Here is a 25,932-nt window from a genome sequence, read left to right as displayed (position 1 = left end):
CAAAACTGCGCGCTCCCGTCTCTGAGAAAGAGCGCGCAGTTGCGGGGACGGGATGTGTGAGGAAGAAAGCAGAGGGTGGGGGGGTTGTGAGGGCAGCAGGTGAATCGCGCTGGGATTGTAAAAACGTAAAACCCGCTGCCCGTCACTCACTGCAGTGTGTGAGTGTGTGTTTGTCTCCCCGTCTGCATGTGATCAGTCTGTCTCACATCTACAGAACATTCAGACCTACGATCACGTTTAAAGTCTCAACGCCTGCATGAAGCAGAAACTCACCACGTATCAACCAGACTAGACCATCAGCAAAACTACCAAGAGAAATACTCATCGTTTATTAGCAACAGCATAACGATGTTATTAAAAAGAATCCACAGACTTATTGTACTTTAAAAATGTTGAAATTAAATCAAATGCACACATTCACTTGTATATTTAGTTTTAAACATATTGTCGCGGACTGAGTTTAACTTGGCTGTTGGGCCGCGTTAAACGTTCTGGAGTTCATTAAACGCATCAAGCAGAGATCTGATTGGCTCTCAGTTCTGTCGCTCAGCCTGTTGTCAGGTAGTTTGGACCAATGGGGTTCAGCTATGGGCCGAATAAGGGAAATGGGAGGACTGGAGCGGGAGCAGGGGAATATAAAGTTGGGAGAAGCGCTCTCGTGTCGGCGGGAGAGATTCAGGAGTTGCTGAATTAATTGTTCGGCGTTTGCTGCGGTCTGCAGTAACCAGAATAAAGAACCTTAAAAGAGGTTAAGTCTCCGTGCCTCAGTGTGGGAAAAGGACACTACATTATTGTATTGCTCTTTCAAAATTACATTTAAAAATATGTGGCGTTTATGGCTCTCTCTCGACAAAAAAGGTTCCCGACCCCTGCCATAGATTAAGGGGATTCATAGATTAAATGACAATACGACCCCCACCACTAGGTGGCGGTAATACGCATCGGCAACAAGACTCAACCGGAAGAAGAGCCCGGACCAAACCGGAAAAGAAAGTTTTGGCGGGTGGTTTGTTTACTCCGCGGAACCAGTAAGAACATTTGAAAACGGAGATTTTCTTTAGTAGAAACGTTTCACTGACATCCTCTTTACCAGAAAACCGACCCCGGTTTCCGGTAGAGGCTGAGAGTCCGGTCTGGTAGAACGTTTACCGACAGAATGGCGTCCAATGGCGGATTTAAAACTCCAAAAACCGTCCGGACCAGGAGTTCGGGGGGAACCCCCGTCACCATCCCGGCATCGCCCTTCATGAAGAAGTTGGGCTGCGGTACCGGAGTCAGCGTCTACCTGATGAACAGGTGTGTGTTCCGGTACCTGTCCGGGGTGTACCCCGCCTTCGTCCAACGGTAGCCGGGACCGGGACATAGTGGGTCAGGAAGATAGAAACATGTTCTTCCTTAGACCTGCTTCAGAGGATGAACGTCATTACATGTAAATAGAATGTAACATTACATGTTAAAATATCTGAAGGAAACATCTAAAAGTTATGTTTAAGTCAAATAATCAGTCAGTAAATCTTTTAAGTGGAGTTTAGTGGATCAGGGAGAAAACAAGGATTCATTATTTTCATCAATCAACAAAAAGTATGGAAGCGATTCTGTAGCATAATTAAAAATAAAAACCAAAACCACAAATTTTCTAAATGAAGCTGCATTTTTTAACTAAAAAATAAAAAAAATGAAAAATCAATTCTTCTTGAGGTTTTGGCTTGTATTTTGAATTATGCTACAGAATCTCTATAAAAATGTGTGAACAAAAGAGAAACAGAATTCAAATCCAAATTAGTCCTCATCAGTTCATGTAGGACCTGACAGGAACTCTGCGGGTCCAAACATCCTGCTTCTCTGGACACAGGCTTTGTCTCATCCTTCTGCCGTCATGTGATCCCAGACCCAGAAGACAAACCGTATTTTCCTGTGGATCCAGAAGACAAACCGTCTTCTTCTGTGGACCCAGAAGAAGAAACCGTCTTCTCCTGTGGACCCAGAAGTAGAAACCGTCTTCTCCTGTGGACCCAGAAGACAAACCGTCTTCTTCTGTGGACCCTGAAGACAAACCGTCTTCTTCTGTGGACCCAGAAGAAGAAACCGTCTTCTCCTGTGGACCCAGAAGACAAACCGTCTTCTCCTGTGGACCCAGAAGACAAACCGTCTTCTCCTGTGGATCCAGAAGACAAACCGTCTTCTTCTGTGGACCCAGAAGAAGAAACAGTCTTCTCCTGTGGACCCAGAAGTAGAAACCGTCTTCTCCTGTGGACCCAGAAGACAAACCGTCTTCTTCTGTGGACCCTGAAGACAAACCGTCTTCTTCTGTGGACCCAGAAGAAGAAACCGTCTTCTTCTGTGGACCCAGAAGAAGAAACAGTCTTCTCCTGTGGACCCAGAAGACAAACCGTCTTCTTCTGCAGTTATTTCACCGTTGGCCTCGTCGGTCCTGATCATCCTCTGACGGCACCGCAGTTCCAGTTTTCCTTCAGACTTGACTTGCCTCCACGTTGTTTTTTTTGGCTGACAGTCCTTCAGGACAGACTTTTCCAGACGGGTGAACTTTAGTCTCACTGTCAGATCTGAACTGATGGTTCTGCTGGATGTCTTTTGGTTTCACTGATGTCTGCTTCTTCAACCACTGCGTCCACTTTTCTCATCACTTCTTTGTGCTTCAGAACGTCTGGAAGCGTCTGCTGTCAGATGTTTGTCGGGGACAGACGGATGCTCTAGAACCTCCTGAAGTCTTGACAGCGGTTTCCCTTCAGTGTGGCGTTGATGATAATCTGTTGGTTGATCAAGAGCTTGATGCGTCATGATGGGTGGGGCAGAGGCTTTCGGTCCAGCCAAGAACGGCTTGTCCGGCTCTCAAACCCACGCTTTCACTCAGGCACAGGAAAAGGTCACAGCTTCTGATGTTTTTCTGATGGATGGATGGCTTTTAGGGAATTCTAGGGGTTATGGGTGTGGCTGTGGATCAGTAAAGACTCTGAACGTCCCGTCCTCCCCCAGAGAGGAGCAGATGAACGCGTCTCCGTGGGCAGTGAAGAAGATCAACAGCAAATGTGAATCCAAACAGGCTGCCGTTTACCAGAACCGTCTGAAGGAAGAGGCCCGCCTCCTGCGAGGAATCGACCATCCCAACATCATCGGTAAGGAGGCGATAGACGGTCAAACGTGGGGGGGGGGGTCTGACGACAGGATGCTCCTGCACGGTCTGTTCCCTCTGCAGGTTTTCGCGCCGTGGCCACCGCCAAAGACGGCTCCGAGTGTTTGGTGATGGAGTACGGCGGGGAGCGGTCACTCAACGACCTCATCGAGCAGAGGAGGGAGCAGGGTCTCAAGGCCTTCCCCGCCGCCAACATCGAGAAGGTGGCCCTGCATGTGGCGCGCGGCCTGCAGGTGAGACCCCGCCTCCTTTTTTCTGCGTGCTCCTGCAGAACTTCACGATTTCCCTGTTTCAGTACCTCCACAACGAGAAGAAGCTGCTGCACGGCGACATGAAGTCCTGCAACGTGGTCATTAAAGGAGACTTTGAGAGCGTGAAGATCTGCGATGTGGGCGTGTCTCTGCAATTAGACGAGAACATGACAGGTGAGCTGTCCAGTCTGAGCATGTTCAGTAGGACTCAAGTTGATCTTCGGCAGCTAGCTAGTCCGTGTGGAAGCAGGTTATGTAAACTCACCACTGTGAACAAATACTTGTTTTATGGCCTCCACGTTTCTGGAGTGAATGGGCGGAGCTTCATACGAAATGACGGAGCACCTTTGTTGAAACAGTAAAAACATTTCCATCTAAAACTATTGAAGTGACCTGCAGCCTCATGCGGTCAGGCTGACATTGACTCCACCCCCTCCAATCATGTAACCACAAGAGAAAGCCTTTATTTTGAAAACCGCTGCTGTCCAGTAACAACTTCCTGTCTTCAGTCTCTGACCCAGAAGCAGAATACATCGGTACCGAGCCCTGGAAGCCCAAGGAGGCTCTGGAGGGGGGCGTGATCACGGACCGGGCGGACATCTTTGCCTACGGCCTGACGCTGTGGGAGATGATAACTCTGTCCATGCCTCACCTGGAGATGCTGGAGGAGGAAGAGGATGGTGAGGATGAAGGTGTGCGGTTTTACGCAGCCATGTAGCCGTCTTAGTTTGTGGGTCACCGACACTTCAGTTTGTTCCTCAGACTCCACGGAGAGGAGCTTCGACGAAGACGCCTACTACGAGTGTCTGGGGACGCGGCCGCCGTTGGAGGCGGAGTCTCTGGGAAGCTGCTACCAGAGGGTGGTGGAGCTCTTCTACGTCTGCACAGAAGAAGACTCCAGGAAGAGACCGTCTGCATCCCAGATCGTCCAGGCTTTGGACGGCCGGCACTGAGCATGCTCAGTCAGTGATGGACAGCGATGGTAGAATCAGAAAGGTTTATTAAAGTTCTGTACAACAACACGGGTCTCCACGTTTCTCAGAACCAACAGAAACGGGATTAAAACTCTGCAACTTCAACACAAACATTCAGGCAACAAAGTTGTACACCAGGAATGTGGGGGTGCGGCAGTACTGAGTGGCGAACAGCTTCCCATCAGGGGTGGGGTCAGAGAACGCCAGCTCCTCTGTGGTCAGGTGACTTCCAAAAACGAAGGAGCTCCTGTGAGAGAGGAGGAGCGTCAGGATTCAGGGAGTCGCCGTGTCGGATAAAAAGGCGGCGTGGGCCCCCACCTGACTGTGTCCAGCATGCGGGTGGCGATGCCCTGTCGCCGGGCCGGCCCAAAGACCCAGATGCGACTGATGCCGCACAAAGCCGGTTCTGGAACGGTGGAGCAGCACCAGGCCCGGTGGCGCTCCAGGATGTCGTCCCTCAAAGCCTCAGCTGCAGCCGCCTGCTGCACCACCCTGTAGGCCTGTGGGGGGGGGCACGCTGGGTTATGAGAGGTTTGGAAACAAAAACTGGCCTCATCGACACCCCCACCTGGCGAATGGGTTCAGCCACCACACAGCCCACCACCATCCTGTCCGTGTTGATGAACAGGTAGGTTTTGGACCGGGACGGCCGACTCAGCGCCACCTGCTGGAAACCCAGTTCGTCGTCCGCCACGCGCCGTACGTCCTCCGCCTGCGTACGGACACACCTGTCAGCCGGGTCCACGAGGACTGAGGACCAGCCGGTCCGGTTTTACCTTCTTATGGGCGTGTTTGGGGTCTTCGGGCAGAATCAGGATAATTTTTCCATCCCAGAAGTCGGCCACCACCCGCTCCTTCTTCCAGCCCTGCAACCAGAACACTGATATGACCCCCCCACCTCTGAGAGCAGACAGCGTGACATGGCACAACCCACCGGGTGGGGGTGCAGGGGGTACAGGACCTTCATGACTTCCATTACTGCACCAAGCAACGGAATAACCCCCCCCCTGAAGGAGAACCCCTCCCCACCATGACAGAACAAGCTGAACCCTGCTCCTGAGCTTCTAACTACCGTTCCAGCAGGTCTACCTTCCTCCTCTAACGCTCCTTTTTTTCTCCTCTGGTTCTTAAATGAACTCCATCTAACACTCCTACATCCCATAATATACACTACTGTAACCGTGACGGCGTCTGCTGAGACACTTTGGCGTACTAAACAGAACCAGCTGATTGGTTCTTACCACAAACTTGATGGAGCTGAGGAGCTTCAGGTGGAAGTGGGAATGCTGGAAGACGTCTTCAGGGTTGTCTGCGCTGTAGACCATCCCACAGGAGCTGCAGGTCGTCGCTCCAAAGCCTTTCTGACCAGCGTCCTGCAAACAAACAGTCTGTTCAGCCCTGCAGCTCCCCAAAGTAGAGGCGTGACGATAACCTCATCACCGCACGGTTTTTAAAGTTCTGCCTATGGTGATTGGAACTACAACATGAAACCTTCATCGTTGCTGATCATTTACTTTTTCTGCTAGTCCTGTGTTCAGACTTCAAGGGCTTCTGGGGGAAACTGCGACACCAACCCCCCTGCTGGTTCATCACCGCGGTGATCAAAAATCCCACACCATCTCAGCTCTACCCCAAAGCCCACCAGAATCAGTCTGAAGGTCAATTCCTCTGTTCTGCAACCACAGGTTAACCTGCACGGCTCCCTCTGCAGGTGACGAAGCTAAAGTGGACTTTAGAAACGGAGAAGACGTTACACCTGATGGTCTTTTTCCCACTGAAACCACCAAAGCAGCTAAAGGTTTACTGGACACCTTGGATGGTGGATGGTTGCTAGGAATTGAACCACTAACCCTTGAGCCATATTTAACTCACCAAGTCAGTCAATCTTCCGTTAATTAATGATGATATTAATTTCGCTATTCTTGTTGACGAGGAGAGGTCTGTCTGGTATTTGTGTGCACAGGGGGCGGGGCTGTTGTTCAGACAGTCCGCGGCGTCCACACAGGAACGCCACCAAAGATATACGATGGTGGAAAGAGCTGAACGGTCCAAATGCGGCTCTCTGTGTTTCAGTGAGATAACCATCATGTTCTCAGATGGTCGTGGAGCCTTTAACACCGTCAGGTAGAGCGAGAGAGCAGCGTGAACGTGGAGGGGGCGTGTCTGCAGCTATCCACCATCCTGTCATGACCGTATGTTGAGCTGTCTGTGTGGAACACGCAACAATGAACAGAACAGGTATAGGGTGGGGGCGGGGCTTAGACTCACCGCTTATGACTCCAGACAAACTAACAGCTGCTTCCTAATAAAACATAGTTGTCATCCATAAAATTAATATAATTTATTAGGTTTACTGGATTTAAATAAATCAATAGATGGAGTCTGCATCAAAGTGAATCTGTTTCCATCATCTGACAGACAGAAAAGTCTATTCAGGGTTGTGGCAAATCAACAAAAGATCAAAGGAAACATCGCTCATTAAGAATAAAAACAATTAAATCAATAAATATCCTGACAGCATCTTGAATCAATACAATTATGGCCAAATGAACTATCGCGATATATCAGCAAAAACATTTTTTCTAACACATCTAGTGTTTTGGCTCCCTGTGTTTTCATCCAAATGTCTCTACAGAGGTTCAGCTTTGACCTCTGCTCTGATCCATTCATGAATGTATGAAGTAAAGTGTTTTGTTAAAAAAATAATGTTGCATAATGAAGAAATAAAACACTTCTTAATTTGTTATTATTCATTGATTGATTTTTCTTCCTCAAAAAGTATCAATAAGAGTACCGTTAAACCTTAGCGATACCCGTCCCTACATGACCACATGACCACATGACCACAGACATCAACAGACCTTTGCTTTCAGGTCAGCCACACACACACACCCACCACAACTACACACACACCACAACCACACACACCCATCACAACCACACACACCCACCACAACTACACACACACCACAACCACACACACCCATCACAACCACACACACACCCACCACAACTACACACACACCCACCACAACTACACACACACCCTCCACAAATACACACACCCTCCACAAATACACACACCCACCACACACACACCCACCACACACACACCACAACTACACACACACCCACCACAACTACACACACACCCACCACAACTACACACACACCCTCCACAAATACACACACCCACCACAACTACACACACACCCTCCACACACACACACACACACCCACCACAACTACACACACACCCAGCACAACCACACACACACCCATCACAACCACACACACACCCACCACAACTACACACACACCCTCCACACACACACACACACACACCCACCACACACACACACACACACACACCACAACTACACACACACCCACCACAACTACACACACACCCACCACAACTACACACACACACACCCACCACAACTACACACACACCCACCACAACTACACACACACCCACCACAACTACACACCCACCCACCACAACTACACACCCACCACAACTACACACACACCCACCACAACTACACACACACCCACCACAACTACACACACACCCTCCACAAATACACACACCCACCACAACTACACACACACCCACCACAACTACACACCCACCCACCACAACTACACACCCACCACAACTACACACACACCCACCACAACTACACACACACCCACCACAACTACACACACACCCACCACAACTACACACCCACCACAACTACACACACACCCACCACAACTACACACACCCTCCACAAATACACACACACACCCACCACAACTACACACACACCCACCACAACTACACACACACCCACCACAACTACACACACACCCTCCACAAATACACACACCCACCACAACTACACACACACCACAACTACACACACACCCTCCACAAATACACACACACACCCACCACAACTACACACACACCCACCACAACTACACACACACCCTCCACACACACACACCCACCACAACTACACACCCACCACAACTACACACACACCCACCACAACTACACACACACCCTCCACAAATACACACACCCACCACAACTACACACCCACCACAACTACACACACACCCTCCACAAATACACACACACACCCACCACAACTACACACACACCCACCACAACTACACACACACACACACCCACCACAACTACACACCCACCACAACTACACACACACCCACCACAACTACACACACACCCTCCACAAATACACACACCCACCACAACTACACACCCACCACAACTACACACACACCCACCACAACTACACACACCCTCCACACACACACACACACCCACCACAACTACACACACACCCACCACAACTACACACACACCCACCACAACTACACACACACCCACCACAACTACACACACACCCACCACAACTACACACACCCTCCACAAATACACACACCCACCACACACACACCCACCACACACACACCACAACTACACACACACCCACCACAACTACACACACACCCACCACAACTACACACACACCCTCCACAAATACACACACCCTTCACAAATACACACACCCACCACGACTACACACACACCCACCACAACTACACACCCACCACAACTACACACACACCCACCACAACTACACACACCCTCCACAAATACACACACACACCCACCACAACTACACACACACCCACCACAACTACACACACACCCTCCACAAATACACACACCCACCACAACTACACACACACCACAACTACACACACACCCTCCACAAATACACACACACACCCACCACAACTACACACACACCCACCACAACTACACACACACCCTCCACACACACACACACACACCCACCACAACTACACACCCACCACAACTACACACACACCCACCACAACTACACACACACCCTCCACAAATACACACACCCACCACAACTACACACCCACCACAACTACACACACACCCTCCACAAATACACACACACACCCACCACAACTACACACACACCCACCACAACTACACACACACCCTCCACACACACACACACACACCCACCACAACTACACACCCACCACAACTACACACACACCCACCACAACTACACACACACCCTCCACAAATACACACACCCACCACAACTACACACCCACCACAACTACACACACACCCACCACAACTACACACACCCTCCACACACACACACCCACCACAACTACACACACACCCACCACAACTACACACACACCCACCACAACTACACACACACCCACCACAACTACACACACACCCTCCACAAATACACACACCCTCCACAAATACACACACCCTCCACAAATACACACACCCACCACACACACACCCACCACACACTCACCACAACTACACACACACCCACCACAACTACACACACACCCACCACAACTACACACACACCCTCCACAAATACACACACCCTTCACAAATACACACACCCACCACGACTACACACACACACACCACAACTACACACACACCCACACACACACCCTCCACAAATACACACACACCACAACCACACACACACCACGACTACACACACACACACACCACAACCACACACACACCCTCCACAAATACACACACACCACAACCACACACACACCCACCACAACCACACACACACCCTCCACAACTACACACACCCACCACAACCACAGAATTACACAAACAAAGGACAAAAAGTTCAAAAATTGACGATTCGTCAATTACTCACAATGATCAGCTGGTCAGCGTGCCCCGCCTCCCTCTTCCTGCGGACGCTCCGCTCCTTCAGCGCTCCTGGAGGAAGGTGTCGTGAGCGTAGGAGGCCACTGGAGGCGCTGCAGGACACGGACGGCTGCAGAGGCGCGCTCCTTAACCTGAACACAAGGGGGGCCGGCAAGATGGCGGCGTGACCGGTTTGTTTTTATCGAGCTCCGAGCACCTAACTTTTTTATTGAGCATTTTTGAAGCAGCAACATTTTGCTTTTTCTTGAAAACGATCGGTGAACGTTGTGGATTGTACTTTTTGGATACTTTTTACAAATTCCCACCATTCAAAATGCCCAAACCTCCTAAAAGAAGCGAATCTTCAAAAGACAAACACAGCTCCGCTAGCTTGTTGTTAGCCGACGAGCACGACTACTTCGGCAGCAGCATGGACATTCCCGTGACTTCGGAGGAGGAATTTCCTTCACTCCCAGTGACCCCAAGTAAGCCTCCTCTTGCTAAAAAGCCTACTATGCCCTGGTCCTTGAAGTCAGATGAAGCAGTCAATATGCTCGCCGAACTAATCAACTCAAGAAGCGATGCTCTTGAAAAAATGGTTGAAACTGTCCGTTCCGAAATTAAACTCATAAATGACAAAGTTGAGGTCATGGAAAAACGTGTGGAAAAAAATGAGGAATTTACATCGAGATGCTTGGCCCGGGTTGCAGAAATGGAAGCTTATGGTCGTCGATGGAATCTGAGGCTCTACGGTCTTCCTGAGGCTGAGAAGGAAAACGTGCGCGAGGAGGTGATAAACATTTGCCAGCATGTTTTGCCCTCAGAAAAAGAAAAGTTTCCCGATGCTGTTGATGTCGCTCATCGGATGGGAAGAAAACGCCAGGAGGACCCGAGGCCTCGAGGGGTTCTGATCAGATTCATCTCCCGGCGTCTGAAGGAGGAGGTTTGGAGAGCGGCCAAGAAGAACGGGTTTCTCCAAGCCAAAGGCCTGCGCTTCAACGAGGACCTAACAAAGGAGGACAGGGAGAATCGGCAGAAGCTGTGGCCGAAAATCAAGAAAGCACGCGAGGAGGGAAAGGCGGCTTACTTCGTGGGAGGCCGTGGATTTATTAATGGGTCAGAAGTTCACCCATGAAAATAGAAAAGGAAGAAAAAGGAAAAATAAATAAATACGAGACTTTTTTTTGGATTTTTTTTCTTTCTTTTTTTTTCTTTGTTTTCCCAACCATGTGAGGAGTCCAGTGTGTTCTCCTCTGCATTCTCAGGAACTTTCCCCCCTCTCGAATCCCTTTTCAATTCTATATCTGAGTTGGGGTTTTTTTTGGGGGGGGGGGGTGCAAAGGGAGGGGGAAAGGGAAGGAAAGTAGAGGTTAAAAAGAGAAGGAAAAAAAAAAAAAAAAGTTCTCTTTTCCGTACTAAAGCTGTTAAGATTTTATTTTGGTGCTGTTCTCGATATTGCACTGTTTGTTAAATAACTTTATAGTTTTTATAAAACAAAATCTTTTTTCTGTGTGTTGTTTATTGTTCTAGTTAATCTGTTTACTCTATCTTTTGTTTCTTTTAATGCCAGGGGGCTACGCAACAATGTTAAACGCAAAGCTTTATTTCTATTTGCTAAGAAGTTTCATTCAGATCTCTGTTTTTTACAGGAGTCTCATTCAATATCTGATGATGCCAAATTCTGGAAGTGTCAGTGGGGTCATTCTTTATGGTTTTCACACGGTACAGAGCGATCGGCCGGGGTAACAACTCTAAAAAATAGGTTTAGTGGGGATATTTTACTTACTGAAAGTGATCCATCAGGTCATTATATTTGCCAAATACTACAATGTGATGATAATATTGTTATTTCAGCCAATATTTATGGATACAACACTGTCAAAGAAAATGAACAACTTCTTTTCTCTATAGAAAACATATTGTTGAAATGGTTAGAAAAATTTCCAAATGCTATCATATTGTTGGGGGGTGACTTCAATAATGTCCCAGATAATAATGCAGATAGGTGGCCTCTTCGTGCGCCGGATGGAAGCAACACCAAGCTAAAGAATTTTATGGAGAAATTTGACCTCCATGATATATGGAGAAGGAAAAACCCTGATGTCAAATGCTTCACATGAAGGAACAAAACGGGTACAAGTCAGTCCAGAATTGACTTTTGGTTGATCTCAAAAAGTGTTGCCATAGATCAGATTGATGTAAACATTAGCCCCACCCCTCTTACAGACCACAAAGCCATAGTTATTAAGATAAAGTTTACCACCTCTAAGTCTTATGCCACTCATTCAGCTTATTGGAAACTTAATAGCTCTATTTTACTGGATGACTCTGTTAAAAAACAAATCAAAAGAGAAATAGCACATTTTTGGTCTAAAGCTAATTAATATAGAAAAGAAATATGGTTTACACTGGGAGCTTTTTAAATTTGAAATAAGTAAATATCTCAGAAAAGTAAGTAGTGATAAAGCTAAAAGTAGAAGAGCACATGAAGCAAATGTCATTTCAAAAATAACTCACTTGTGTCAAAATACAGCTGACACACTATCAGATGAAGATAAACTCCAACTCTCTAACCTTCAAACTGAACTGGATCATTTATATCTTCAAAAAGCCAAGGGAGCTTTTGTGACATCTCGATCAAGATGGCTTGAAAATGGTGAACAAAATTCACATTACTTTTTTAATCTGGAGAGACACCATTCTAAAGGTAGTAGCATTCACAAAATTAATATAGATGGAACTATTTCAGGAGACCATAAAGTCATTTCTAACTATTGTTGTGATTTTTACCAGAAACTTTATAGCTCTAAACTTTGTCAAGTTTCAACAGATGCCTTCATAGATTCGTTAACAGTCAAAACCATCACTGAAAGTGAAAAGGAGCAATGTGAAAGCATGATAACACTTGAGGAAGTCCAAAGGCCATAGAACAACTTAAATCCAATAAATCACCAGGGACAGATGGGCTGACTTCAGAGTTTTATAAATGTTTTGCTGAGGATCTGTCTCCCTTTTTACATCAAATGTTTTTAGAAAGTATAGATAAAGAACTTCTTCCTACGACATTGACTCAAGGCTTGATGACATTAATTCCGAAATCTGGAAAAGACCCATTGTTCTTAGATAACTGGCGTCCAATATCGCTACTAAACAATGATTATAAGATCTTCGCAACAATCTTGGCTAAGAGACTAAAATTGACACTGGACTCAGTAATTGATGAGACCCAGTCTGGCTTTATGTCAGGAAGACATATAATGAATAATATCAGGCTAGTTTTGGACATTCTTGATCATCCAGACATTATAAATGGTAACGGTTTTATTTTATTTTTGGATTTTTACAAAGCATTTGATACCGTAGAACATAAATTCATTTTTCATTGTCTTCAAAAATTTGGTTTTGGAGAATACTTTTATTCAGCTATTGTTACATTATACAAAAACTGTAACAGCTCTATTAAATTAGCAGGTGGCACCTCTCCCAGATTTAATCTAGAGAGAGGAATTAGGGAAGATTGTCCTGTTTCTCCGTATCTTTTCCTTTTAGCTTCTCAACTGTTAACAGATCACATTAAATCCAGTGCAGTTGAAGGCATCAATCTCATTGACAAAGAACTAATTATTACTCAACTTGCAGATGACACTAGACTTTTTCTAAAAAATGAAAAGCAAATTCCTGTTGCTTTTGACGTTATTGGGACATTTTCAAAGGCGGCCGGTCTTTGTCTGAATGTGAATAAATGTGAATTAATGGCAATTAAAGAAGGTGCTGCTAGTACTTTGTATAATCTTCCAGTTAAATCTGAAGTTAAATATTTAGGTATTTTAATAACAAAAGACCAACATGCAAGAAGCTCCCTAAATTTTAACCCAATAATAGAAAAAACTCAAAGGAAATTGAATCAGTGGCTCTCCAGAGATTTATCTTTGAGAGGAAGGATTTTACTCAGCAAAGCAGAAGGTATTTCCCGCTTAACATACGCAGCTTTGGCTTTACATGTTGATGATAAAATTATCAAAGAAATTGAGAAAAAGCTTTTTAATTTCATCTGGAAAAACAGAACCCATTACTTAAAAAAAAATGTTCTCATGAACTCCTATGACAAAGGTGGCCTCAATTTTCTCGATTTTTCTACCTTGAATAACACATTTAAAATTAATTGGCTGAAACAACTTTTTAGAAATCCCAGCTCCATTTGGAACACTATACCTCTTCATATTTTATCTAAAGTTGGTGGTGTTGATTTCTTTCTCATGTGTAATTATGATGTATGTAAAATCCCACTAAAATTATCTGCATTTTACCGCCAAGCCTTCATTTCATGGTCCCTTGTATACAAACACAACTTTTCACCTCACAAATATTCTATCTGGAATAACAGGGACATTTTATATAAACGTAAATCACTCTTCATAGAACATTGGTTTCGAAATAAGATTATTTTTGTGTATCAATTATTTAACAACCAGGGCTTACTTTTAACTTATGAGGAATTCCTATCTAAATTTAACTTCCCTGTTCCACCTTTAGAATATGCTAGAGTGTTTGGAGCTATTCCTTCTGGTGTCTGCATGCTGTTTAAATTCCAACACAGAGTTAATGTTGAGGAGCCTTTTCTACTCTCTCCCATAAATACTCCTGTGGGGAAAATATGTCTGACCGGTTATCCCAGGAAAAACAACAAAGCAATACGAACATTATTTCAAACGAACGTTGTTTCATTTCCTCGTAGCATGTTTTATTGGAACATGTTTGTTGAAGACATTGCATGGAAGGAGGTTTGGCAAACACCCAATAAATTTTTAATCACTAATAAGGTTAAAGAAGTTTCTTTTAAGCTTATCCATAGAATTTACCCAGCTAAAATGTTTATTCAAAACAGATTTAAATTAAACATTGACACACTCTGTAGTTTTGGTTGTAATTCCCCTGAAACAGTTATCCATCTTTTTTGGCATTGTCCCAAAGTGAAGGTATTTTGGCAGAAGATATGTGATTTTATTAATGATAAAATTCATTCTTGTTTTGTCTTATCTTGGAAAGATGTTTTGTTGGGTCTAATATCAAACAATATGCAAAAGGACTCTGCTTTTCTTTTAAATCTTTTACTAATTTTGGCTAAATTCCATGTTCATAAATGTAAATTTTCTGGTAGAAAACCTTGTTTCACTGTATTCCTTTCTGAATTAAATCAGTATATCAACAGTATTCTAAATTCAGAGAAGCAAAAAGCAATCAGAACATTGTCTGTATGTGATAGATTCAGTATTTTCTCGTAGAGTTTAACCCCCTGGCTTATTTCTCTCTATTCTTGTTCTTCTGTTTGTTACAGTTGTGTATTTGATATTTACAGTTGTGTTTTTATTGCATACCTAAAAGTACATCTTTGTAAAATGACATAATGTGCAATAAAGTTGCTTAAAAAAAAAAAAAAAACCTGAACACAAACATCTACATCATCCAGCTCGCCATGACACCTCCTGCTCCTCCTCTCAAGCCACACCCACCTTTTTGAAGCAGAACCAAAGATCGGGTAAACGGCGGCAGACTCTGAAAGACCAAACAGAACCCGTCAAGAAACAGAGCGCGAGAGCGCACACATCTGAACGCATCTGTTGGTGTCTGTGACGACAACACAAACACACACCTTTGGGAGGGGCGGAGTCCACGGAGACGCTCAAAGATTCTGTCTGTAAAAACACACAAGTGAAGTGTAGTTTGAAACACATGCACACAAATGCACGCCCGACGCACGCACACACGCACATACATGCATGCACTGACGCACACACACATACATGCAGGCACTAAAGCACATACATGCATGCACAGACGCACAGGTGAAGTGTGTACCTGCAGCTCCAGGTGAGTTTGTTGCTCCTGATCGTCTGAGCAGCTGAAAGATAAAGATCATCAAGTTTACAGTCAGTCACAGCAAAACCTGCTGATCTGAAACCATGAAGAACCTTCTGTCCTGAGCAGCTTCCTCCTCCTTCCTCAGGTCCACCTGAGCGCCGCTGCTCGTTTTCCTCTTCTCGCTCTGCTGTCAAAAGTCAGAATTGATCAAAGATGCTTCCTTAATCAATGGTTTCCTGTTGGAAACCAGCAGTACCGTCCGGACGCCTTCATCTGAAGTAATGCTCCACAGGGCCAGTGATCACTGGGGGGGCCTCTTACCTGCTGGGGGGGTTTCCTGCAGGAGGCGGGTCTAAATGAAGACTTGGGAGTCCACCTTTTGTACATGGATGCAGCCTTTCTTCCGGTAGCGAAGAAGGCGGCCCCCACAAAGAGGTGGGGCTTAGGTTTCAGGGAAGCTTTGAAGGTGAGGGCGGGGTTGCCCTCCGACAGCCTGGTTTTAGCCCCGCCTTCTGGTTTGTGGTCATCAGCACGAATGCGACTGTAAGAAAACACAGGTGTGACCGACGGCCCCCCCCCACAGGTCAAGAAGAGCAGGTCCACAGCCAACCTGCTGGGTCTGGACGGGTTCTTCTTTGACGAGATGTTTCTGATCTTCTGTTTGACCACAGCGGGGGCGGGGGCAGGATGGGGCAGGTACTCCTTCAGAACCCTCCTTTCCAGGGGGGTGAGGTAGCTGGGCTTGTTCCTGCCATAGAAGGAGCTGGTGACCACAGCCGGTTTTGGTGGAGGCGTCCCATGAGGTCCTTCAGACAGACAGGGGGGGGGGGGGGTCAGGTCCACATTTCCACTAAGGATTAAACACCCACCCCCCCTCACAGACGTCTGACCTGCATCTCCACGCAGGAGCTTCCGTGGAGACGCCTGGAACTTCCTCGGAGATCGGGGTCTTCTAGGGGACGACGGCTCGCCTCCCCCCCCTTTGGTTGGATGACTGTTGGAGTGGGGCGGGTGGAGATGGGGGCCGACCATGAGGAAGGGTTGAACGACTGATTACTTATTGATGTAAGGTGGTTTGTGGTTCTGACAGTCCCACCGGTACCAGTACCAGCAGCTTCCAGGAACCTCCGTACCTGTCAGAGTCCAGAGACGGCAGCTTCCTCCTCCGGATCATCTTCAGAGTTCACCTGAGGACAAAAGATGAGACGGTTTTCAGGTGCAGAGGTTCTGAAGAACCGCTGCCGGGTCAGAACCAAACGAAACAAACACCCCGGGCATTCAGAGCGCAGTTCAGCTACAAAACTCTAAAATGAAGTTATCCACATAAAGCCGTAAGCAGTGTGATGACATCATCTGGTTCCGGAAGTTCCAATAAGGTTCTCGTCATGTACTAGTTCTGTCAAAACTGTTGTTTATACTCAAAACTGGAAAAAATAATTAGGAGTTATGACGTCACCCACAGCGGGAACGATATTTGTGTTGAATAGTAAAGTTTAAATTAAAAAAAAATAACACTGACAGCAAGCTAACAAGCTACAAATGATCAAAGAAGCGGGAACCGCGCCGGCGCGCGGACACAAACCGTCGCTGCGGGATCCGCGCGGGGTCACTTAGCGCCAAAAACACGGAGACGTGACAGAAATTATCTCACGCAGGAATATTTCAGTGAAAACAGTCAAAACTCCGCGCGCCTTCTTCTTCTAGACGTTTTGAAGAGCGCGCCTTGAGAGCGTTACAACCGGAAGCGGAAAGGCAGGGCCTCGTTCGTGGCTTACAAGAATAAAAGCTGACAGTTTTTCTCAACACCAATGGAACGGTCCTGCCTTCGCTGTTTCTGTAGACTTTCTTAGAAAAGTATTTGAACCATTACGTGAATGAAGACGTGACCTTCATTCATGTTTTCAACCCAAATAAAAGTTCAGGTTCGTTTGGATTCAGTCTGTTTCATATCACTTGGTTCAACAGTGTTGTTTATCGTGCCAGAGTTCCTATCCATCCATATTTTAGCATGATTGTGGAGCCATGGGGTCATCTACGAACAAGGGTCACTAGAAATCTGCCAAAGACCTTCAGAAATGTGTGCAAAGTAAAAACAAACCCACCAACGTTGAAGCTGACAGCACGAACCACTGACCGACACGCCGCACAGCATTCAGGTCTAACTCTGGAAAAACACAGGAGGATTTTTAATAAAAGCATCTTGCAGAAGAATCTGTGCTTAAATGTAATGCATGATATTGTAATGACGCAGTCATAGAACGAGGTTTATTAAATAAGCTAAGGTTTTTGTTGTTTCTGTCAGTTTTAAGCATTCAAAGGTTTTAGATGTAGTTTTTGTTGGCGTGGTTTGTTGTGTTGATGAAATGAAGGTCTGCACACAGTTCTAAGCTGTTCACCTTCATCCTCAGGGCTGTATAGTGAACCTTCATCCTCTTCAGTCCCGTCTGGATCAACATCGTCACTGCTATGACACCGCTGGACCATTAGTGATGACACGTCTGTTTTGCTGCTCCTGAATGAAGTTCATTAATGACAACTGTTTCAATGCAATAAATAAATGTTTACGTAGATCAAAGGAATGTTTTTGTTGTTTTTTCATGCCATCAGACATTTGTCATTTATTCCTGTTGGTTTTTGTGCTCGTTTGTTTTGTATAAATGCTCACTCACAGATTTTTTTTATAGAAATGGTAGCAGATTCTGACAGGAGTAACAACTATTCATGAATGAAAACCGGAATTGTTTTGTTAGGACATCCGGTTACGTCACGGTGAAAGGCCTTGAGGTCTTTTATTTTGTAGAAACGTGTGGACTTCCCGTCACTCCGTTGTTACGTATGTCCGCGAGGTATTGAGCGCGTGCGGCTGTTTGTGGCCGCAGAGCTTCGTTTTCTTCAGAAACAGATCGTTCTTAAAGCGGGGGGGTTGGTTCCACCTGGGAGGGGGGATGAAATGGTGTTTTACTTCACAAGTGCCGGTGAGTGCAGCATTTGGGTGTGTGAGTGGGGGGGTGTCTTTGTGTCATTAACAATCGGATTGTTGCTTTTTTTCTCAAGTGGTGGACCCCCCCTTCACGATCTACATGGGGAAGGACAAACATGAAAGTAAGACTCTTATTTTGATGACAGCAGAAGCTGTTAACCTTCCTCTTTGCCTTCCAGCTGCTTCCTATAGGGGGCGCCACAGAGCATCCTCCTCCTCCCTCATCTCCTCCCTGCTCCTCCTCTCAAACGTCTCCTTCCCTGCATGGATCTCCAGAACATCCATGATCTGTTCCTCTGATGGATTCAATCATCCATCCTGGTCCCTCAGAGGACCTCAGACCTTCATCTCTGGCTGCTACACCTGTTCTCCATCCTGGTCCATGGAGGTTCCTGTTCCACCTGCAGAACGTCCCTCCACCGTCTCCCACTCTCATCCATGCCCTGAAGAACTCCAACGTTCTTCTCTCTCTGAATGCCAGTCTTAGATCTACAAAGATCTGCTTCTCCAGAAGGTTCCTCTGGATGATCCTCACAGATGTTCCTCTCCGTCTAGCTTCCTTCCTCTGCAGTTCCTCCAGCCGTTCTCCTTCAGAACCAGGAAATGTTCAAGTCAGCGTTGTTGTTGAACGGAGCAAACGGCCACAAAAACAACAATCTGATGCACTAAAATGCAGACAAAGACGACGAGCTGAGACAGAAGAAGGTCATGAGACGGCGACATGCTGGGGGGGCTGATGGCGGCCTGTGGTTGGGGGCATGTTCAGATGTGGGGGGGGCTGTCCTTGTTCTGGTTCTGACTGTAAACATGTTCTTCTCCAGATGAAGACCTGATCAAGTACGGCTGGCCCGAGGACATCTGGTAATGCGGTTCCTGCAGGGTTCCTGCTGAACATCTGAGCTTTGTTCTCTGAAGACGTTCTCCTTCACCTGCAGGTTTCACGTGGACAAACTCTCCTCCGCTCACGTTTACCTGAGAATGCCAAAGGTGAGTCCGCTCAGACGAACCTGAAGGTTCCTCCTGAAGGTTCCACAGACGGTTCCTGATGTTCCCGGCTCTGTTCTGAAGGGCGGGACGATAGACGACGTTCCTCCAGAGGTGTTGGTGGACTGCGCTCAGCTGGTGAAGAACAACAGCATCCAGGGTGAGTCTAGAGGTTCTGCCGGTTCAGGTTGGACGTTCTGAGGCCGTCAGCTGCTGTGTGCTCAGGTTGTAAGATGAACAACATCAACGTGGTCTACACGCCGTGGGCCAACCTGAAGAAAACGGGGGACATGGATGTGGGGCAGATCGGGTTCCACCGTCAAAAGGAGGTGAGCCGCCTGAGCGGACGCCGGTCCTGCCGAGGCCTCCTTCACTCCCCGACCTGCTGTCCTGCAGGTCCGCGTCGTGGCTGTGGAGAAGAAGATCAACGAGATCGTAAACCGTCTGGAGAAAACCAAAGTGGAGCGCTTCCCAGATCTGGCAGCAGAGAAAGAATCCAGAGATCGAGAGGAGAGAAATGAGAAGAAGGCTCAGCTGCAGGAGCAGAAGAGGAGGGAGAAGGAGGAGCAGAAGAAGAAGAAAGAGCTGGAGGAGCTCAGGTACAGCTGCTCCTCAGGTCCTCCGCAGGTCCTCCTCAGGTCCTCCTCAGGTCCTCCTCAGGTCCTCCTCAGGTCCTCTGCAGGTCCTCCGCAGGTCCTCTGCAGGTCCTCCTCAGGTCCTCCTCAGGTCCTCTGCAGGTCCTCCGCAGGTCCTCTGCAGGTCCTCCGCAGGTCCTCCTCAGGTCCTCTGCAGGTCCTCCTCAGGTCCTCCTCAGGTCCTCCTCAGGTCCTCCTCAGGTCCTCTGCAGGTCCTCCGCAGGTCCTCCTCAGGTCCTCCTCAGGTCCTCTGCAGGTCCTCCTCAGGTCCTCCTCAGGTCCTCCTCAGGTCCTCTGCAGGTCCTCCGCAGGTCCTCCTCAGGTCCTCCTCAGGTCCTCCTCAGGTCCTCCTCAGGTCCTCTGCAGGTCCTCCGCAGGTCCTCCTCAGGTCCTCCTCAGGTCCTCCTCAGGTCCTCCTCAGGTCCTCCTCAGGTCCTCCTTAGGTCCTCCTCAGGTCCTCCTCAGGTCCTCCTTAGGTCCTCCTCAGGTCCTCCTCAGGTCCTCCTTAGATCCTCCTCAGGTCCTCCTCAGGTCCTCCTCAGGTCCTCCTTAGGTCCTCCTCAGGTCCTCCTCAGGTCCTCCTCAGGTCCTCCGCAGGTCCTCCTCAGGTCCTCCTCAGGTCCTCCTCAGGTCCTCCTCAGGTCCTCCTCAGGTCCTCCTCAGGTCCTCCGCAGGTCCTCCTCAGGTCCTCCTCAGGTCATCCTCAGGTCCTACTCAGGTCCTCCTCAGGTCCTCCTCAGGTCCTCCGCAGGTCCTCCTCAGGTCCTCCTCAGGTCCTCCGCAGGTCCTCCTCAGGTCCTCCTCAGGTCCTCCTCAGGTCCTCCTCAGGTCCTCCTTAGGTCCTACTCAGGTCCTCCTCAGGTCCTCCTCAGGTCATCCTCAGGTCCTCTGCAGGTCCTCCGCAGGTCCTCCTTAGGTCCTACTCAGGTCCTCCTCAGGTCCTCCTCAGGTCCTCCTCAGGTCCTCTGCAGGTCCTCCTCAGGTCCTCCTCAGGTCATCCTCAGGTCCTCCTCAGGTCCTCCTTAGGTCCTACACAGGTCCTCTGCAGGTCCTCCTCAGGTCCTCCTCAGGTCATCCTCAGGTCCTCCTCAGGTCCTCCTTAGGTCCTACACAGGTCCTCTGCAGGTCATCCTCAGGTCCTCTGCAGGTCCTCCGCAGGTCCTCCTTAGGTCCTACTCAGGTCCTCCTCAGGTCCTCCTCAGGTCCTCCTCAGGTCATCCTCAGGTCCTCTGCAGGTCCTCCTCAGGTCATCCTCAGGTCCTCCTCAGGTCCTCCTTAGGTCCTACACAGGTCCTCTGCAGGTCCTCCTCAGGTCCTCCTCAGGTCCTCCTCAGGTCCTCCTCAGGTCCTCCTCAGGTCCTCCTCAGGTCTTCCTTAGATCCTCCTCAGGTCCTCCTCAGGTCCTCCTCAGGTCCTCCTCAGGTCTTCCTTAGATCCTCCTCAGGTCCTCCTCAGGTCCTCCTTAGGTCCTACTCAGGTCCTCTGCAGGTCCTCCTCAGGTCCTCCTCAGGTCCCCCTCAGGTCCTCCTCAGGTCCTCCTCAGGTCCTCCTCAGGTCCTCTGCAGGTCCTCCGCAGGTCCTCCTCAGGTCCTCCTCAGGTCCTCCTCAGGTCCTCCTCAGGTCCTCCTCAGGTCCTCCTCAGGTCCTCCAAAGGTCCTCCTCAGGTCCTCCTCAGGTCCTCTGCAGGTCCTCCGCAGGTCCTCCTCAGGTCCTCCTCAGGTCCTCCTCAGGTCCTCCTCAGGTCCTCCTTAGGTCCTCTGCAGGTCCTCCTCAGGTCCTCCTCAGGTCCTCCTCAGGTCCTCCTCAGGTCCTCTGCAGGTCCTCCTCAGGTCCTCATTAGGTCCTCCTCAGGTCCTCCTCAGGTCCTCCTCAGATCCTCCTTAGGTCCTCCTCAGGTCCTCCTCAGGTCCTCCTCAGGTCCTCCTCAGGTCCTCCTTAGGTCCTCCTCAGGTCCTCCTCAGGTCCTCCTCAGGTCCTCCTCAGGTCCTCCTCAGGTCCTCTGCAGGTCCTCCTCAGGTCCTCCTCAGGTCCTCCTCAGGTCCTCCTCAGGTCCTCCTCAGGTCCTCCTCAGGTCCTCCTCAGGTCCTCCTTAGGTCCTCCTTAGGTCCTCCTCAGGTCCTCCTCAGGTCCTCCTCATGTCCTCCTCAGGTCCTCCTTAGATCCTCCTTAGGTCCTCCTCAGGTCCTCCGCAGGTCCTCCTCAGGTCCTCCTCAGGTCCTCTGCAGGTCCTTTTCAGGTCCTCCTCAGGTCCTCCTTAGGTCCTCTGCAGGTCCTCCTCAGGTCCTCCTCAGGTCCTCCTCAGGTCCCCCTCAGGTCCTCCTCAGGTCCTCCTCAGGTCCTCCTCAGGTCTTCCTCAGGTCCTCCTCAGGTCCTCCTCAGGTCCTCTGCAGGTCCTTTTCAGGTCCTCCTCAGGTCCTCCTTAGGTCCTCTGCAGGTCCTCCTCAGGTCCTCCTCAGGTCTTCCTTAGATCCTCCTCAGGTCCTCCTCAGGTCCTCCTTAGGTCCTACTCAGGTCCTCTGCAGGTCCTCCTCAGGTCCTCCTCAGGTCCCCCTCAGGTCCTCCTCAGGTCCTCCTCAGGTCCTCCTCAGGTCTTCCTCAGGTCCTCCTCAGGTCCTCCTCAGGTCCTCTGCAGGTCCTTTTCAGGTCCTCCTCAGGTCCTCCTTAGGTCCTCTGCAGGTCCTCCTCAGGTCCTCCTCAGGTCTTCCTCAGGTCTTCCTCAGGTCCTCCTCAGGTCCTCCTCAGGTCCTCCTCAGGTCCTCCTCAGGTCCTCCTCAGGTCCTCTGCAGGTCCTCTGCAGGTCCTCCTCAGGTCCTCCTCAGGTCTTCCTCAGGTCCTCCTCAGGTCCTCCTCAGGTCCTCCTCATGTCCTCCTCAGGTCCTCCTTAGATCCTCCTTAGGTCCTCCTCAGGTCCTCCTCAGGTCCTCCTCAGGTCCTCTGCAGGTCCTTTTCAGGTCCTCCTCAGGTCCTCCTTAGGTCCTCTGCAGGTCCTCCTCAGGTCCTCCTCAGGTCTTCCTCAGGTCCTCCTCAGGTCCTCCTTAGGTCCTCTGCAGGTCCTCCGCAGGTCCTCCTCAGGTCCTCCTCAGGTCTTCCTCAGGTCCTCCTCAGGTCTTCCTCAGGTCCTCCTCAGGTCCTCCTCAGGTCCTCCTTAGGTCCTCCTCAGGTCCTCCTCAGGTCCTCCTCAGGTCTTCCTCAGGTCCTCCTCAGGTCCTCCTCAGGTCCTCCTCAGGTCTTCCTCAGGTCCTCCTCAGGTCCTCCTCAGGTCCTCCTCATGTCCTCCTCAGGTCCTCCTTAGATCCTCCTTAGGTCCTCTGCAGGTCCTCCTCAGGTCCTCCTCAGGTCCTCCTCAGGTCCTCTGCAGGTCCTTTTCAGGTCCTCCTCAGGTCCTCCTTAGGTCCTCTGCAGGTCCTCCTCAGGTCCTCCTCAGGTCTTCCTCAGGTCCTCCTCAGGTCCTCCTTAGGTCCTCCTCAGGTCCTCTGCAGGTCCTCCTCAGGTCCTCCTCAGGTCTTCCACAGGTCCTCCTGTCACGGTTCCGTCTGTGACTTGTGTTTTCTCTGCAGGAGTTATTCGGCCCTCATGACGTCTGAAAACATGAAAACCAACGAGGTGAGACTGAAGCTGCAGAGGTGGGAGGAGAATCGGCCATTTTCTGGAACCTTCTCTGTTCTCTTTCAGGACGGCTACGATTCTGACGACTTCATGTGAAGCATGTGACCGCGCTCCGGCAGACAGCGGCCGGCCGCTCTGCGCCAGAATGACACAAAGACCCGCAGACGTCCTCAGAGCCGAGGTCTGGATGGGTTCTGATTCCGGATGATGGTTTTGTTTCCGTCTGAGCCCATTAAAGCGTGAACTCCTGGGATGTGGCGTCTCTGGCGTGAAATGACTGACGCCTCAGCAGAAACGGAACTCCATCTCTTCATCTGCTGTCACTGAAAAGGGATCTTATTTTGGCGGAAATGCCATCGGCATCCTGGTTTGGGAAATCTGTGGTGGTCTTTGTACATCTGGGCCAGAACCTCTGGTATAAAAGTTCTGTTTGTGGTTCTTCCGATGCTTTGCTTTGGGTGGGATGCCCTCTGCATTTACCCCGACTTTGACAAGAAGCCCCTGATTCTGACATTCTTGTGAGAAATACCACGGTGGAAAAAAAACACAATTTCCCTTTTGAGCCTTCAAAATAAAGTCCTTTTATAAAGTGTACATTTAAAGCGTTTCCTGATCTATTGAACTCTGTTACAAGAATAAACATATTAATTAGCCTAACTCTAATTTGGTCTTTAAGCCACTAGGGGCTCAAGCCGTAATCATTCAGACTTTAATGATGTTTTACAAACAAAACACAAAAAAGTCACCAGGAGAGAACACGTGTGAGTAGCTTACAGCCATTGTTAGAAATCTGACACTTTAAGGTGTTGATGAATCGGTGGAGTTGGAGAGGATGTCTTTTAACCTGGATGAGACTGCATAGTATTGATTTTATTTAGATAAAGTGTAAAATAAAAGTTAGTCTGACACCACCAATGAGCTACATGGGCTAGAGTCGCTACGCTCGCTTGTTGCGTAAGCAAAGTTGGACGCCATATTGGAGAGGTGGAGACGCCGGCTCACCTCTGTGCTGGAAAAACACGGATGTGGATATCAAAAGCCAGATGTGCCAATGAGAAACAGGAAAAGTCACTCAAGTCTGCATTGATTTTTAAACCTTTCACAACAGGGAGAGCCAGAGGCGTCTGCAGAAAAAGCTCTTCGCTTCTGCTCTGAGGTCAGAGGTCATCAGAACACAGGAAGCGGCGCTCAGCCATTAATCCCACAGCTTTAAGCCATTCAGCGTCTCCATAGGCTTACCTGTCCTTTGCTGAACGGCATGGGCGTGGCACTTCGAGCGTTTTCCCTCAAACGCCAAGCTCCGCCTCTCTTCGTTCCAGTCCGGATTTACAGTCAGACGTTCTCGCTGATGGAAACGTTCTGCAGAGGCGACGGTCCCGCTGGTGACTTCAGTGTAACCCTTATGCCATCCTAGGCACTTTAACATTGGGAGTTGGGTCATCTAGACCCACTAGACCAGGGGTCACCAACCCTGTGCCCGCGGGCGCATGGGTCGTTGTGGCGTCCGCAGGGAATGCACACAAATTTTTTTATTTATTTTTTTAATTGAAGCAAATATTGAACAAACAATCACGGCACGTCTGTCAATGACAACAATATCAATTCTGAGATAAAGGTCGAAAACAAATATAACTTAAAAAAATAATCAATAAAAATAAGGGTCTATTACAAAAGTTTAAGTAGATCAAATAAATCACACAATGTCTGGGCGTT

The 25,932-nt window shown here is 48.6% G+C and overlaps 3 protein-coding genes across 8 annotated transcripts; 2 read left to right on the top strand and 1 right to left on the bottom strand.

The window, feature by feature from the left end:
- The first annotated feature begins 945 nt into the window (after nt 1-945).
- pbk (PDZ binding kinase) lies at nt 946-4,422 on the top strand. 2 transcript variants are annotated; one of them, XM_011493205.4, is made up of 6 exons: nt 946-1,296; nt 2,995-3,134; nt 3,215-3,384; nt 3,447-3,576; nt 3,912-4,082; nt 4,165-4,422. In XM_011493205.4, the coding sequence occupies exons 1-6, from the start codon at nt 1,157-1,159 to the stop codon at nt 4,353-4,355; spliced, it is 942 nt and encodes a 313-aa protein (XP_011491507.1). In that variant the 5' UTR covers nt 946-1,156; the 3' UTR covers nt 4,356-4,422. The 2 variants fall into 2 exon arrangements, with proteins under 2 accessions (XP_011491507.1, XP_004084925.1); XM_004084877.5 differs by having other exon boundaries at nt 3,912-4,094.
- On the bottom strand, nt 4,386-18,713 carry esco2 (establishment of sister chromatid cohesion N-acetyltransferase 2). 4 transcript variants are annotated; one of them, XM_078942355.1, is made up of 16 exons: nt 18,411-18,713; nt 18,117-18,178; nt 17,148-17,201; nt 16,905-17,008; nt 16,625-16,820; nt 16,336-16,555; nt 16,125-16,201; nt 16,012-16,054; nt 15,806-15,848; nt 15,666-15,708; nt 10,163-10,307; nt 5,618-5,749; nt 5,153-5,242; nt 4,945-5,088; nt 4,695-4,876; nt 4,386-4,623 (listed from the first exon to the last, which is right to left on the bottom strand). In XM_078942355.1, exons 3-16 carry the CDS (start codon nt 17,186-17,188, stop codon nt 4,491-4,493), a joined length of 1,593 nt encoding a protein of 530 aa, XP_078798481.1. In that variant the 5' UTR covers nt 17,189-17,201; nt 18,117-18,178; nt 18,411-18,713; the 3' UTR covers nt 4,386-4,490.
- Nucleotides 18,714-18,846: 133 nt separating this feature from the next.
- ccdc25 (coiled-coil domain containing 25) lies at nt 18,847-24,813 on the top strand. 2 transcript variants are annotated; one of them, XM_078942527.1, is made up of 9 exons: nt 18,847-18,989; nt 19,069-19,699; nt 19,816-19,855; nt 19,930-19,981; nt 20,063-20,138; nt 20,204-20,307; nt 20,375-20,577; nt 24,171-24,216; nt 24,286-24,813. In XM_078942527.1, the coding sequence occupies exons 2-9, from the start codon at nt 19,294-19,296 to the stop codon at nt 24,313-24,315; spliced, it is 957 nt and encodes a 318-aa protein (XP_078798653.1). In that variant the 5' UTR covers nt 18,847-18,989; nt 19,069-19,293; the 3' UTR covers nt 24,316-24,813. The 2 variants fall into 2 exon arrangements, with proteins under 2 accessions (XP_078798653.1, XP_023808748.1); XM_023952980.2 differs by having other exon boundaries at nt 18,853-18,989; nt 19,069-19,116.
- Nucleotides 24,814-25,932: the final 1,119 nt, after the last annotated feature.

This window comes from Oryzias latipes, chromosome 24, assembly GCF_053564925.1.
Source record: "Oryzias latipes strain Hd-rR chromosome 24, Olatipes_Hd-rR_3.1".
NCBI lineage: Eukaryota > Metazoa > Chordata > Actinopteri > Beloniformes > Adrianichthyidae > Oryzias > Oryzias latipes.
This window is presented reverse-complemented; position numbering and strand designations above follow the sequence as displayed.

Excerpts from the sequence above, each read along its gene's own strand:
- ccdc25 (XM_078942527.1), top strand. The coding sequence starts at position 19,294 with ATGGATTCAATCATCCATCCTGGTCCCTCAGAGGACCTCAGACCTTCA. Across the intron at positions 19,700-19,815 it reads ACGAGCTGAGACAGAAGAAG|ATGAAGACCTGATCAAGTAC; the intron begins GTCATGAGACGG and ends GTTCTTCTCCAG. Across the intron at positions 24,217-24,285 it reads AAAACATGAAAACCAACGAG|GACGGCTACGATTCTGACGA; the intron begins GTGAGACTGAAG and ends GTTCTCTTTCAG.
- pbk (XM_004084877.5), top strand. The coding sequence starts at position 1,157 with ATGGCGTCCAATGGCGGATTTAAAACTCCAAAAACCGTCCGGACCAGG. Across the intron at positions 1,297-2,994 it reads AGCGTCTACCTGATGAACAG|AGAGGAGCAGATGAACGCGT; the intron begins GTGTGTGTTCCG and ends GTCCTCCCCCAG. Across the intron at positions 3,577-3,911 it reads ATTAGACGAGAACATGACAG|TCTCTGACCCAGAAGCAGAA; the intron begins GTGAGCTGTCCA and ends TCCTGTCTTCAG.
- esco2 (XM_078942355.1), bottom strand. The coding sequence starts at position 17,188 with ATGATCCGGAGGAGGAAGCTGCCGTCTCTGGACTCTGACAG. Across the intron at positions 16,055-16,124 it reads GAAGCTGCTCAGGACAGAAG|CTGCTCAGACGATCAGGAGC; the intron begins GTTCTTCATGGT and ends TTTATCTTTCAG. Across the intron at positions 15,709-15,805 it reads GGACTCCGCCCCTCCCAAAG|AGTCTGCCGCCGTTTACCCG; the intron begins GTGTGTGTTTGT and ends TTGGTCTTTCAG.